Genomic DNA, 14888 nt, shown 5'->3' on the forward strand with positions numbered 1-14888 from the left:
GAAATTAATAGGCATTAGTCCTCAGGCTTTATTTAAGCTTTCTTCTGGAGGTCTTTTTTTTTTTTTTTTTTAAGTTGGATGTATAGTGCTAAATGACTTTTCAGAGCTTAACACAACCGAATCAACCTTAAATTATGATTCCCATCCCTCTCCCTATCTATAGGCCTTATACAAAATGTTGTTATTTGGAAGATAATTGATTTAAAACAGCAGTTTTCATGCTGGAAGAGGCAAATGGTATGAGATTTGAGAAGGAAGTACGTGAAAGTAGAAAAGGCGTAAAGTTGGCTGATGTCTGCAGCAGAGGACAGGGGAGGTGTAGATGAGGGAGACAGGAAGTGGAAATGGGAGGGTTGGTGACCATGGCGGATGGCAGACATTCAGGGGGGAGAAATGGCCGAAAATCCAGAATATGCCATTAGACACAAGCCATAGAGTGGGGAAGCAAAAGCAGTGGATGTGAAGATTGGGATCTGTCCGTAGGAAGACAGAAGGCTGGTATGTAAGTTTGGCTCACCCACCCCGGGTAGAACAACTTGGTTCCTTTTGGCCTATGGTACCCCCTGGTGGTGCCATTGTTAAGACTCATGGAGCTCTTTGGTGTCGCTGTGACTCCCTTTAGAATGACCTCCACGCCTAACATGGAAGAAATTATTTTAGATTTTAGAATCACTCCATAAATTAGTTATCATGTCTTATTTTAGGAGTTCCCTAAATACCAATCTCCACTAATAGATTTCTCTTACTATATATTGAAAAATAAGATCCATGTATTCGATGTCACAGCTCTAAGAATTAAGCATAAATGACTTTGCCAAGATCCGAAGGAACAGTGTATGTTATTTCTTCCACATAATTTCTGTTAATGAGATTTTAGCTTTTTAAAAATTTATTCTGGATGTATATGTTTACCAGAATAGGAATACCAACATTAGTCTTACCTCACACATCTGACTTTCAGGAACTCAAGTTATAGGGCTTTATGTGGTATTTGATAAATTCTCAGCCTAAAAGAAAATATTCCTTTGAATTTGGATGCTAACTTAAAAAAAATTTTTTTTTTTTGACATTTATTCATTTTGAGAGACAGAGACAGAGTGTGAGTGGAGGAGGGGGAGAGAGAGAGGGAGACACAGAATCCAAAGCACGCTTCAGGCCCTGAGCTGTCAGCACAGAGCCCGATGTGGGGCTCGAACTCACGGACCGCAAGATCATGATCTGAGCCGAAGTCAGATGCTTAACTGACTGAGCTACCCAGGGGCCCCTGGATGCTAACTTTTTAAGATTCCAGAAATTAAGTGAATCTTACTTACTTTAGGGGGAAATACAGGTATTTATCATATAGGAAGGACCACTGGCCAATTTATTTGTGTGTGTGTGTATGTTCATTGTGTTAAAAAATATCATAAAATTTACCATTTTAATTGCCAGTTTATTCTTACTGTAAAGTTACATGACTGTATCACCCCCATTTTCTGGTTAATACCTGTTGTTCCAGTGCAATTATTAATAGCATCTCCTTTCACTTTCATAAGTGCCCTGCTTGAATGATAAATTATGTGGTCACCTTACCATAAAGGTGTTAGCCTTTACTAGTATTAAGAATGAATCCCTGAAATAGGTGTGACCAGATTCCATATTTCCTGTAAACACAAAAGTTGCTAAACAAAAGTAAAAATGTTTGTGGTTGTAGGTTCATCTGATTCCTAGTCATGCTTTCTAGATATGTTTATATAAAATTCTCTCCTATTACCAGGATCTTTCAAGGAACTGGGCAATTTTTCCCTGTATTATCCTTAAACTGCCTGACAAACTTAAAGCATGTTACCTTCTGCTGGGGAGGAGTATGGTAGCTGATAGAATCAACGACAGCATACTCTCGTATCACAAAAATACTTTATTGTTTAAAGACTATAACTTTGGGGTAGGAAGGATGATGTCCCAGTAAAAAAACTAATTAGAATATTAGTCTACCCTGAAATCTCCAAGTGCCTTATGATCTCTCTACTTAAAAGTATACTAGTGTTACACATCTACTCTACCTTGTATACACCTCAACAATGGAGACTGTTGGTTCTTAAGACGTTATTTTGTTTGTCAACTATTTGGTGCTATGACTTTATCCTATAGGCAGTCCAGTCCTGACTGACACTTCTTCCATTTGTGAAAAAGAAGACAGGTGCTGTTGAGGGGAAATGAAAGCCAGACAGACCTCAGATGACTTAGCCATGATCATGATAATTAGTTGGAGTCGTGAACTCCACCCAAACCCAGTTCACTGAGTCTCCACACATGATTACCACCTGGGCTTTTTTGTTTTAAATGTTTTCTGAAAAGTAGCCCTTCCCTTGATCTATTTTTTGTTTGGAATACTATGTTTTAAGAAGCTGAGTCAAGAGTATCCTTGGCAGGTTAACCATTAAAAGTTAATTTGATGCAGCTAACTGAGTCTCAAATTATTATTGCTGTTACCCTAATATTGTGGTTTGTGAATGGTGTTCCCTAGTACAGATGTACAAGGTGACCTTTTTTTTTTTTTTTTTTTGAGCGCATGCTAAGTGCAGCTCTAGGCATTTACATACATATCCTATTTAATATAGGAACTAGAGCCAGGCTGTGAACCCACTGGAAATCTGAGGTTCAGTCCCGTGTTTTACACTGCTGTTTAGTGTATCTGGGTCATACTTTTTATTTCATTTGACCAATCATTGATCACTCAGCTGTTTTGCTTAAAGAAACTGCTCTAATGAAAAGGAACAGACTACTGATACCCTCAACATCGTGGCTGAACCTCAACGGCATTATGCTAAGTGAAAGACCTGGGCTCAAAAAGCTGAGTATTGTACATTCCTGTTGAAGTCTTAGCCTTCAGTAGTTCAGAATGTGACCGTATTTAGATAGAGAGTCTTTAAAGAAGTAATTAAAGGGACGCCTGGGTGGCTCAGTCGGTTGAGCGGCCAGCTTCGGCTCAGGTCATGATCTCGCGGTCCGTGAGTTCGAGCCCCGCGTCGGGCTCTGTGCTGACAGCTCGGAGCCTGGGGCCTGTTTCAGATTCTGTGTCTCCCTCTCTCTGACTCTCCCCCGTTCATGATCTGTCTCTCTCTGTCTCAAAAATAAATAAATGTTAAAAAAAAAAATTAAAAAAAATAAAGAAGTAATTAAAGTAAAATTGGGCCATTAGGGTGGCCCTAATCCAACGTCATTGGCGTCCTCGTAAGAGATCAGGACACAGACACACACAGAGAGAAGACCATGTGAAGGTACAGGGAGATGACAACCATGTACAAGCCAAGGAAAGTGACCTCAGACTTTGATATCCCCAGAACAGTGAGAAAAGAACTTTGAGTTTTGTTTTGTTTGTTTGTTTGAGTTTTGGGTTTTTTTGTTTTTTGTTTTTTGTTTTAGCAAAAAACAAGCAAACTATGCACTGTATGACTCCCATTTATATGCCTGTCAGGAAAAGGCAACACTATCGGGTCAGAAAACAGATCAGTGAAAGAAAAGGTAGGATGCAGGGGGGCATAAGGAAATTTTGGGGGGTTCATTAGAGCTATTCTGTACACTAAAACCAGTAAATTTTACTGCATGTGAATTATAGTTCTGTATAAAAAGTCTAGCTTTTATCCAGTGAAATGACCATTTCCCTAATGGGGACCATGGCTTTTGTTGCCTAAGATAAAGACTCGATTAGTTTGTCAACTAGTAGAATTAATTAAATGAAGGTTGCTACATACGCCTAATTGTGCCTTTGCAAACTAACCCGGAGGGCCCCGGTATGCTCTCTCAAGACTGGGAGCAAGTAGTGCTGACTTTACGCAGCACCCAAACCATGGACATCACAGGGAATCGCTGGCACAGCCAGTCTTCGCAAGTTATCTAGAAGCTGTTGGACCAAGAAGCTTTGTCCTTTGAGGTTGTGAACTTGTCTAGGAAAGGTTTTTCTGCCCCAGAACTGTTTCTGCTCACTTGACACTGAATTCTCTAGTCGTCCTTGGGTCTTCTATCTGTCCTTTTTTTCTTCTCACAACCACCTAGGCAAGGAGTAGGTCAATGCAAGAGCATGAAAAGAACAGCAAGGCAAGTGTTACTGATTTGGAACTAGGCAGCACTCTTGTACAAGAATTGCAAACACAGGAACCCATGTCAGGGCCTAGGATACGCTTGTTGCCTGATCAGGACAGCTTCTACCATGTCGATTACTTATTTAACATCTCTGCTTTTAAATTGTAGGTAATTGGGAGGTTGCATTACTTTTAACTGGAAAGTAGTCCTTGACACTTTCAGAAGAAGGACTGCAGACAGACCTATGAGATACGATATAGTAAGAAAATTCCTACCTAAGGAACTGCTTTACCTGTTTCTAGCAGCGTAGAGGATTGCCTGTGCTGTGCTAATAAGTCCAGGCAAAAGCAGCGCCCTGCGCTGACTGGTTCAGACACACTTGTCACAGAGCACCACCGCGAAAGCTCCTAACACAGGCTTAGTATCTAAAAGCATCTTGCTCTGTAGCGCTCCAGACAGGCATTTGTTTCTTTCTCTGTGGTTGGCATAGTCACTTCCTGTTTGTTTGCTGCTGGCCCACACTGAAGGAAAATCCAGGGACTGAACTGAAGCATTGGATGTAGTCTGCGTCTTGCCAGCGGAAGTGGATTGTTTAGTCTGGGTTCAAGCACAGGACTAGGCAGTTTCAAGTTTGGAATCAGAGTGGCATGCAGGAGACTCATGAACGACAGGCTTGGTCCCTGAAGAATTGGGTGCAGCTGCACACATAGCAAGGCAAGGAAGCCTTGAGGCAAAATTAGAGAGCCGGGGAGGGCAGGTCAGCCGGGGCCAGCTGTGGCGGCGGGGCTGACGAGTGCTTCACCTTTGGCATTTTAGCGTGATATTTTCAGAAGCTGCAAATTCAGACCTCTCTCCTGTAAAGCAAATGCTTGTCTGGTGGTATGGTCAGGCTTTCTCTTATTCAAAGTTTAATTGATGTAGGAAAACTTTTACTTTTAAAAGTTGCAGGCTATCTTAACTTTAAAATTCAATGTGGATTCTTCTCTTTGCCTTATTCCAAATTAGAGGCTGTTATCCTATCATCGTGTTGCAATATTCAAATAACCCCTTTGCACTTGCTCCCCAGCATAAGTTGCAAATAGTAGCATCCAAACTTTAAAGATTTCTAATTAAAGATAGATCATCTATGAAATTGAGAACATCTTGTGTCAGCTCTCATTTTTGCAATAGAATACAGGCCTCTCACCACAGACCGCCCATCAGCGGGGTTTGAATTGTGACCTCCTTGACTGGGAAAGGTAAATGGGGCGTGGGTGCACCTCACGGCCAAATGAATTGGTCGAAGTGGTTTCCCTCTTTTCCTAGTTTCCAAAAGTATACACTATGGATTTGGGGTTTGCTTTCATCCTGTGACAAATCTGTCTCCCTGGCCATCTTTTCTCCTGTTGCCCGAGATGAGCAAACCTTTGGAGGAAATCAAAGAAAATATATAGACAAATTTAATTTGAATTGTTTATTAGCACTAAATACCTTGTATTCAAGCCTAAGTGCCTTCTCTCTCTCTCTCTCTCTCTCTCTCTCTCTTTGGTAAGGTTATAAAGGAAACACAGTCTTTAATCAAGGTTTCAAGAGTAAAAGAATAGATTAAATTGGAAAGCCCAGAGGGTTCAGGTTTATTCATTTCAGCTGTGTGCTGAGGGCCTGTCAAATCAGGTGCTGTTCTTGGCGCAGGATATAGCCCCTGGAATTGGACACGCAAAATCCTGGCTTTTGAGGAGCTATGTCCCCATTTTGATCTCTTTCTGAAATTCGGCCGATACTGGAACTCTGGCAAAGTCTTCAGAGTGCTTTCATGTATGGACTTTATAAGTTAGAGTTTGTAGCTAATGTTCTGTTCCTTATCGCTTGTATTTGTATATAAGAAGTAGATTCATACAATATATACAGTTGTAAAAGTGGATCATACAGCTGAACAGTTTCTGGATCCTGGCAGCCAATGCATATAATAGAAGGTTCTTTACAGTTGAACAAATATTACTGAGTTCTCGCAGTGGGTAAGGCACTGGTCTGAGAGCATGTGTGACACAGGGATGGATGAGACATGGTCCCTCTTCTCAAGGCGTTTATAATCCTGGTTGGCGAAGCGAGCATTTGCACAGCCACCTCTAATAGAAGGCCAAGTGTGAATGCTGTAAGTGTATCTTAATATACTTAATTAATGTGTATACATATTAACATAAGTATTAATATACTTAATAATGTACAGTGATCTCGGGGCACCTGGGTGGCTCAGTCAGTTAAGCGTCCGACTTCAGCTTCAGGTCATGATCTCACAGTTCGTGGGTTCGAGCCCTGCCTCGGGCTCTGTGCTGACAGCTCAGGGCCTGGAGGCTGCTTCTGATTCTGTGTCTCCCTCTCTGCCCCTCCTCCGCTCCCATTCTGTCTCTCTCTCAAAAATAAATAAACATTTAAAAAATAAGTAAAATAATGTACAGTGATCCCAATAACTGGCTGTGGCTCCTGTTCCTGCTATAATGACTTGGTGGAGAGGGCTCATAGGTGCAGATTTGACTTTCTAGAGCTATTCCTGTATGCAGAAAATGAAGTTGTTTGAATTTCTACCCATACTGGCATTGAGTTACCCCCTTTGACTTACCATAAACTTTCATTATTTCTTACTCGAAATAGCCCAACCATGTGGATTGACCACAGTTAACTCCTAGATGCTCCTACGTGAAGATTCAAGAATTAAAGACAATGGTTGGGGGCTGAAGAAGGGGTGGCAGTGGAGGGAGCGGTGACGGAGAAGGGCAGTTGCAGGGTGAGAACTCTGATATTTCCCTTCAAACGTTCTTGGAGCCAAAAAAACAGTAACAAAAATCTAAGCCAGTTATCAGACAGGGGATGTGCTGTTTGTTCACTCATTTTAACTTTCATATGATGTTCCAGTTAGTGAATTTATAATATAGTGTTGCATAATACAGTATTGATTCAGTTTGGCTTAATTCAGTGCAGATGCATTATTCTAGCCTTAGGAGTTCTGCTGGCTTAACTTTCTCAGGATGAAGAATGGCTTATGCCAAAATCGAGTAATGAGTAATAGCTTCACTGTGGTTTTTCCTAATTTGCTATTTTAAAATTTCAGTCTGTTAAGTCTCATTGACTGATTATTAACCAGTCTAAGCATTTTAAATATTTGTAAGTAATTAGTCTGCTGTGTGAATGATTTGAGTAGTCATTAAAGTGGAATGTCAACTTGGTGTTTATTGGAAATGTCTCTATTTTTGTTGAGCTCTCCTTCCTTTGTATGTGAAATATGATAGTTCTCGTGGCCTTTGTTTAGTTGGCTCTTTGATTTGGTCCCACACAAAAGTGAGATGTTATCTGAGCCATAGACATGAGCTCGAGTGTGGTGCTGTTGAAGAGAGGACCTGTCAAGATCTGGTTAGATCTGGGACCTTGGCCAAACAGGAGAGTCCCATGTGCTCTCCAGCCCCTTGCCAAAGACCTAGAACTCATTTCTAAGGTCCCAGACGACAACCCCTAAACCTGGTGCATCATGATCCCAGTGTGTTAGCTGTTTCAAGGGGATCAGATGAATCTGTTCATGTCCTTACCAGCCCTGAAGACGGAGGAACACGAGGTGCTACTGTTTAGTTAATACCCAGCCCTTCAAAAGGGCAGAACATGATTGCAAACATTCTCTTCTCTCCTTATACTGCGCTGGAAGTAGCCGTGAACAAGTCGGATGACCAGAGTTGAAATCCTGGGATTTGGGAATAAGAAAACCAGGTGCAATGTGATTGCCTTATCAGTCTTGTGATTTGAGAAATTTAATTTAACTTCTCTGGATCTGTTTAGTATTTTTTAACGGCTTTCTTGAGATAGAATTTACATAATGTGCAGTGCAGTGGCTTTTAGTATGTGTACAGAATTGCCCATCTATCACCACAGTCAATTTTGGAACATTTTCATTAGTCCCAAAAGTAACCCTATACTTAACTGTCACTTCCCAATTTCCTCATTCTCTCTAGCCCTAGGCAATCACTAATCTATTTTTCTCACACTAGATTTTCCCGTATAAATGGACTCCTACAACATGCTGTCCTTTATGACTGGCTTCTTTCATTAGCGTAATGTTTTCAAGGGCCATCAATGTTTAGCGTGTATTAAGCACTTCTTTTTTTATTGCTAAATAATGTTCCATTGTATGGGTATACCGCAATTACTATAGTTAATTTATCCATTCATCAATTAATGGACATTTAGGATATATCCACTTTTTGGCTATTATGCTACTATGATGGCTCATGTACAAGATTTAGATAGGAAACATGAAGGAACAACAGGTTGCCCTGAAGGGTATCTACTATCCTAAAATTTAATATTTTGCGAATCTCTGTCTAAGCTTTTTTTTTTTTTTTTAAATTTCTGAGAAGTTTTTATACTTCCAGGAACTATAGCTAGAATCCCTTACAGTATCTGGAGTGGTTCCAGACATGCCACTAATATGGGACTCAATAAATGTGCAGTGAAACAACCGAACAGAACTACCTCCTGTGTTGTCTTTAATGCTTTGTCCCTTCCTCTCCCAATCTACAGGTATCTCCGACGAAGACATTATCAACATTACTCTTCCCACTGGAGTGCCCATTCTCCTGGAACTGGATGAGAACCTGCATGCTGTTGGGCCTCACCAGTTCCTGGGCGACCAAGAGGCTATCCAAGCCGCCATTAAGAAAGTAGAGGATCAAGGAAAAGTGAAAAAACGCGTTGAAAAATGAAAGCTTTCCCATTTACTTGCTAGGAATAGCTGCAAAGGAAGTGGCATGCGGTATTTTTTGGGTGCTCATCTCCCTCTCTTTTTTTTCCCCTGATTTTTCCAGAACTAGTCAATGGGATAGAGTTTATAAGGTAACTCGGTAAATGTTATTGCCCAGATAAAAGATTTAGGATGCCTGAGTGCTTTGTCATAAGTCTGATGAGAACTCTCTTGCTAGTCCTGTTTGAATTAGTCATTCATGGGGCTAATTGGTAACCAGTGGGGCTTAATCAAGGTCCTGAGTGTCTAAGATGAGAGAGTAACAAGTAGAGGTGAAGTTTAAGGTATTCGTCATTTAATAAATCATTATTGAGTCACTATTGACAGACACTACTTATTCCAATAGGTAGTTCACTTTTATATTTACTGAGACTTTCTGGGATGATAGTAAGGTATATTAGATAATATGCTCTACTTAAGTATTTATTACTAGTCTTCTCTAGGAAAAGGAATGCTTTGCTAGTTAAAACCAGAGGCCCATTAAATGGGAGAAATTACTGATGGATTCCTCCAAGAAAGCCAACAACAAACAGTAAGGCACTTTGCCTTGTCTCTAGACCAGAGACATCCTTTCTTTGACAGTTGGTACGATTCCCCTTTGGCTGCTGGGATTAGCAACGTGTCGACAGCCATAGCTGTTGATGTTCTCCTTTTGTTTTGTTGAACTTTAATCATTGGTTACTTAAAATTGCTTAAAACTAAAGGTCTGTGACCTAAAATGAATCTCCTCAAAGCATCTCCATGTGACTGATAAACATTAGGTAAAGGCCTCCGAACTAGTCTTTGGCTCAAATCTTCTGTAACTGTCAAAGTGTTGCACCTATTTCATTGCATGGACACTCCTAATTCCCTATAAATTGAACATCAGGGTCAGGGGGAAGGTAAAATATAATGCATGTAATTTTATTCCCATGAGCAGGAAAAATATGGTACATTGGGGCTGGCCATACACATTTATTGTTCATCAGCAGAGAGCAAAAGATTATAGTATGTGACATAGAGCAGCTAGGGTAGGCCACGGACAGAAATGGTTGCTGATCAATCTCAGTGATACTGTTTTCCAGATCATATTTTTAGATGTCATGGGTATATAAGTCACGGTTTCTTCAAACTCTTGCCTTATTTTAAGGCAAGGGACATATATTTCAGTGACAAAGTTATGGAAAAAATCTGTAGCTGTTTATCAGTTTTTCATGATTTTCCATTTGTGGGTTAGTCTATTTGTATCCGTTTTAGAGTAAATGGCAATGGAAGAAAACTAATTCTAAAACCCTTGCCACTGCTTGGTCTCCATTTGGTCCTTCCTTTGAGACTTTTTAGAACAAAGATGTCTGGGAAGAAGAGATGACCCTGGTGTGCTCCCAGCTGGCCACATCTGGGATGTGTCGGGACATGGCATGCGGATGCTTTACATTTCTGACGAACCAGTAGTGTCTGCTGTAGCCCTTCATTTTAGTCCACTTACTTAACCAAATAATATTCTTTGGAATTCAGAGATCAGATCTTTCTAGAATTCCAAGCCTATGGCCAGGCTATACCTCAGACCATTCTTTAACAGCTTCATCTCTGGATTTTCTGAATTTCCTAACCCGAGTGGTGACCGTATCTTAATGCAGCTGAAGACCCTAGAGTTGGATTCTTCCCTCGTCCTTCGCTTGTCCTCGTTCACTTCCAGGGAGCGCCCCCGGCAGAATGATGTGGTTCTGCACACAAAGCGACACTCACAACCAGTCACTTGGGAATCTGGCAGATCTCCTAAGATAGGGATAATTTTTGCTGATACTTTCTGATGTAATTTGGTGTATTGTTTTTGAGATCTTGGCTGAAATAAATGAGACATTTATGAAAACCTCATGTTAAATTATTTTTTTGGTAAAGATTCTATTTTTAAAACTCTACACCCAACGTGGCGCTCAAACACAATCCCGACCGAGATCAAGCGTCGCATGCCATACTGACTGAGCCAGCCGGGCACCCCATTTTTTTAAAGACAGGGAAAATTACTGTTAACAACTCCACCACTTCGTCCTTAGACCACCTAATGTAGCTGTTTTCTTCACGTGGCTCACATCCAGAATTTTTGATGTAGGAATCTTGAAGGCCAACCTGCATCCTAATCTTGGCAACCTTCTGTTCTCTATGAAGCTGGGACCAAACGAAGGGGGACTTTTTTTCTTTGAAAGTAAAGGCAGATAGCCTGTCTAGAAATTTGGCTGTTAGAGAGGGCAGCCCGGCCTGCTGCCAGGATGGACTTGCCCTGAAGCCAGCTAGACCCGTCTCCTCTGCCCAGGTTGGAATGACTGCCTGCCCCCGGGGTGCAGCAAGTGTGGTAAGATAAGGGCCACAGCAGGAGGCTTCTCCCAGGCTTCAAGTTATAAATTTTCCGCAAGTGCTGTATCCCAGTACACCGAGAATCTTTTATTCTAAGAGCACAAGTTCTGCTTCAGAAAACGGAGGTTTTCACATCCTCTAATGCTAATTTGAGCACTGACAAAGCGTCCTCGGATGAAAATGCATTACGTCATGTATTTTTCTTTGATAAGATGTGCAGGAAAGATTTCTAAATGAGACCTGTTTATCTCTCAAGCTCATCCAGATTTTTTTGCCTGCGATTTGTAGATTACTTCCCATCTTGGAGCTTGATCACCTTGATGGAAATGCTGTTACCACATGTGCACAGTAGGGCGGTGGTTCTTTGTCTTCCAGTCTGGGAAGCGTCCCCAGGCCCTGTAGCTTTTAGAGGGGATTTTTGTTGGGGGGGGGGGTGGTCAGCGTGTGAGCCTGTTAAAACCAGTCCCGGGTGGGCAGCACTTGGCCGATTTGGTGGCCAAATGTAGAAACCCTCCTGGTCATGTTGCCACCCCCAGAAAAGAGAGAAGAGTCAGGTAATTCCCTGTTCCTTCTCTCATGTCGCTGTAGTTCTTTATTTCCCTAGCCCCTTCCTGCTTTTGACCGAATCGGTTAGGGGAAGCACTTTTACTACACAGAGGTTTCATCATCCCTGGTGTCATTTTTCATTCACTCTCTTGCTTTTATAAGCAAGAGTGCCTTTTCAAAGTTCAGCTTCCCTATTACCTGGAAAGCCTTTCTTTTCCTTTTAATGTATTTATTTAAATTCTAATTAGTTAACATACAGTGTGATAATGATTTCAGGAGTAGAACCCAGGGCTCATCCCAAAAAGTGCCCTCCTTGATGCCCATCCCCCCACCTGCCTCCCCTCCAGCAACCCTCAGTTTGTTCTGTGTATTTAAGAGTCTCTTGTGGTTTGCCTCCCTCTGTCTTCATTTTATTTTTTCCTTCCCTTCCCCTATGTTCATCTGCTGAGTGTCTCAAATTCTACGTATGAGTGAAATCATACGATGTTTGTCTTTGTAACTTCTTTCACTTAGCATAATACACTCTAGTTCCATCAACTGATGAATGGATAAAGAAAGGGTGTTCATGCGTATGTGTGTGTGTGTGTGTGTGTCCATACACAATGGAATATTACTCAGTGATCAAAAAGAATGAAATCTTGCCATTTGCAACAACGTGGGTGGAATTGGAAAGCCTTTCATATGTTCTTTTTCCCTCAGAAAGATACCAAAATTGCCTCAAGGTTGCAGTTCCTTATTATGTTTCCTGTTTTTCTGTTTTGCATAATTGGATTTTGCAAGTTTTTGGCTGACTTTTATAACAGCACTTGTTGTATTAAATCGTGCCTTGCCTCACAGCAGGTCTGGCTTTGGTGGATGCCATGTTATGCTGTGGCCTGAGGGTTTTCACATTGGACTGTCAAGGGAATTTAAGCCACTGATTCCAAGAGGAATATGAAACATCCAAAATGTAAGAATATTTTAATCATTGAATCTCCCTCTTATGACAAAGTCATTTGGCCAAATGATGGGCAGAACGAAAGTCATTCTTTTTCCGCAATTGGTGATGTTTTACTTATTGGAGGATAATCTGGCTGTGTAGCCTAGCCTTTAAGACATTGGGACCTTACGTTGCCCAAAACTGTAAGTTCCTTTGACAGTTTTCTAGAGGTAAGCTAGAGTGTCCCCATCACTGCCTCTTTACACATAAAACAGCCACATATCTCTTACTTGCTTTTTATTTAAGTCAAGGGCTTATTTAAGTTAAAGGCTGGCCATTTAAGCTTCCACTTACTCTGATTTGACAGGAATACATTTTTTAAAATCTTTTTATTGTAGGGATGCCTGGGTGGCTCAGTTGGTTGACCACACCGGATTCTGCACTGAGTATAGAGCCTACTTAAGATTCTCTCTCTCTCTCCCTCTGTCCCTCTCCTCATTCGCACCCTCTCTCCCTCTCTCTAAAATGAAATAAACAAAAACAAAAAAAAATATTTTTATTCTAGAATGCTTTAGAGTATAAAAGCAGAGAGTATAAAAAGTACAAAGAAGGGCGCCTGGGTGTCTCAGTCGGTTAAGCGTCTGACTTCGGCTCAGGTCATGATCTCACGGTTCGTGGGTTCAAGCCCCGCATCAGGCTCTGTGCTGACAGCTCAGAGCCCGGAGCCTCCCGCAGATTGTGTCTCCTTCTCTCTCTGTCCCTCCCCGCTTGCACTCTGTCTGTCTCTCTCAAAAATAGATAAACATCAAAAAAAATTGTTTAAAAAAATAAATAGTACCAAGAACACTCATACGCCCATCTGCCACTCAACTGCCACCTATTAGCTTATGACCACTGTTATGTAGATCTTCCCTCTCTCTTCCCCCACCGCACTGGATCATTCTGAAATACGCGCCACACATCAAACAGGATAGATTTCGAAAAGAAAACAGCTTAAGTAGTCTTTGCGCAGTTAAAATCAAAGCCATCAATCATCTGTTCCGAACTTTGTCTTTTGTTGGTACTAAGGAGAAACCAAACGGCAGCCATTGCTAAATCGTCACATTTGAGTCGGGGCTTGTATATAGTCTGTACTGTCTCTGTTTGCTGTCTAGAGACCTGTTGATCTGTTATGTGTGACTTCTGCTGAAGGATGCAGGATGATTTGGTGACTGACGTTAAGGATGAAAATGTTCCTGAGACCCTTTTTAATAATTCTGAAACAAGCTCATGAGTTTAAAAAATGAGCAAATCTGTTGGCGTTCTTGTAAATCAGGGTGCTTCCTACGGAAGAAGGGAGATAAAACATGGAGGCAGATAAAGAGGAATGCTATTTTATTGGTTTTGAACTGGAGATATTTATATGACCGTGTGTGTGTGTGTGTGTGTGTGTGTTTTCCTGTCCCTAACACCCTCCCCTCCCTACCTCTCACCCCCAACTCTGTCCCTGTCCTCTGAAAGGACCTAGAAGCAATAACCTAGTAATAATAAGCACGTCTACCCTCCTGAGTTTGCCTTCTAATTACCATTCCACATAACCAGGGTGTTTGCAAAAATGGTCAATTCCAGGTTTGGGACAGATAAAGTACAAAATGAGCTTCGAACATCTTAAATCAGAAAAGAAGAAATAGCCCGAAGACTACTGGGACACAAAAATTGGCTCCAAGGGCCACATTTGGGACAATTTGAAGTTAAAGGCAAGAGTAATGACAGTGGATTATAGAACATTTGTCTTAGTATACTCAAGCTGCTATAACAATACCACAGACCAGGTGGCTTCAACAACAGACATTTATCACAGTCTTGGAGACTGGGACGTCGAAGATCAAGGAACTGGCAGATTTGGTGCCTGATGGGGGCCCTCGTGGTTTTCAGACAGATGTCTTCTTGCTCTCCTCACATGGTGGAGAGAGGAAAGGAGGGCGAGGACACTAATCTCATCACAAGGGATCTATCCTTATGACCTCATGTAAATCTAAGTACTTACCAAAGGCCCCACCTCCAGATACCATCACACTGTGGACTAGGGCTTCAACATTTGAACTTCAATTGGATATTTTTAAGTTAAAAGTCATAAAGGACTTTTGGGGTCTGTAGCATTTAAGGGTGAAGTGTCATGTCTGTAACCCACATTCAAATGATTAGGCCAACACAATTGTCCCTCTATATTTAGAGAGAGAACGCAAACATAGTAAATGTTATAATGAAGGAAAGAATGTATAATACTGT

General features: G+C 41.3%; 1 protein-coding gene across 1 annotated transcript in view; it reads left to right on the plus strand.

Moving 5' to 3' along the window:
• BPGM (bisphosphoglycerate mutase) overlaps positions 1-10673 on the plus strand; it is a 28312-nt gene extending 17639 nt beyond the window's left edge. The window contains exon 3 of the mRNA XM_047096702.1: positions 8605-10673. Within this exon, the coding sequence (XP_046952658.1) occupies positions 8605-8786 (182 nt within the window). The 3' untranslated portion in view covers positions 8787-10673. The remainder of the gene's footprint in view (positions 1-8604) is intronic.
• Positions 10674-14888: the final 4215 nt, after the last annotated feature.

This window comes from Lynx rufus, unplaced genomic scaffold (genome assembly GCF_022079265.1).
Source record: "Lynx rufus isolate CCGP_SWC_20201006 ecotype Redwood Valley unplaced genomic scaffold, mLynRuf1.p SCAF_4, whole genome shotgun sequence".
Classification (NCBI taxonomy): domain Eukaryota; kingdom Metazoa; phylum Chordata; class Mammalia; order Carnivora; family Felidae; genus Lynx; species Lynx rufus.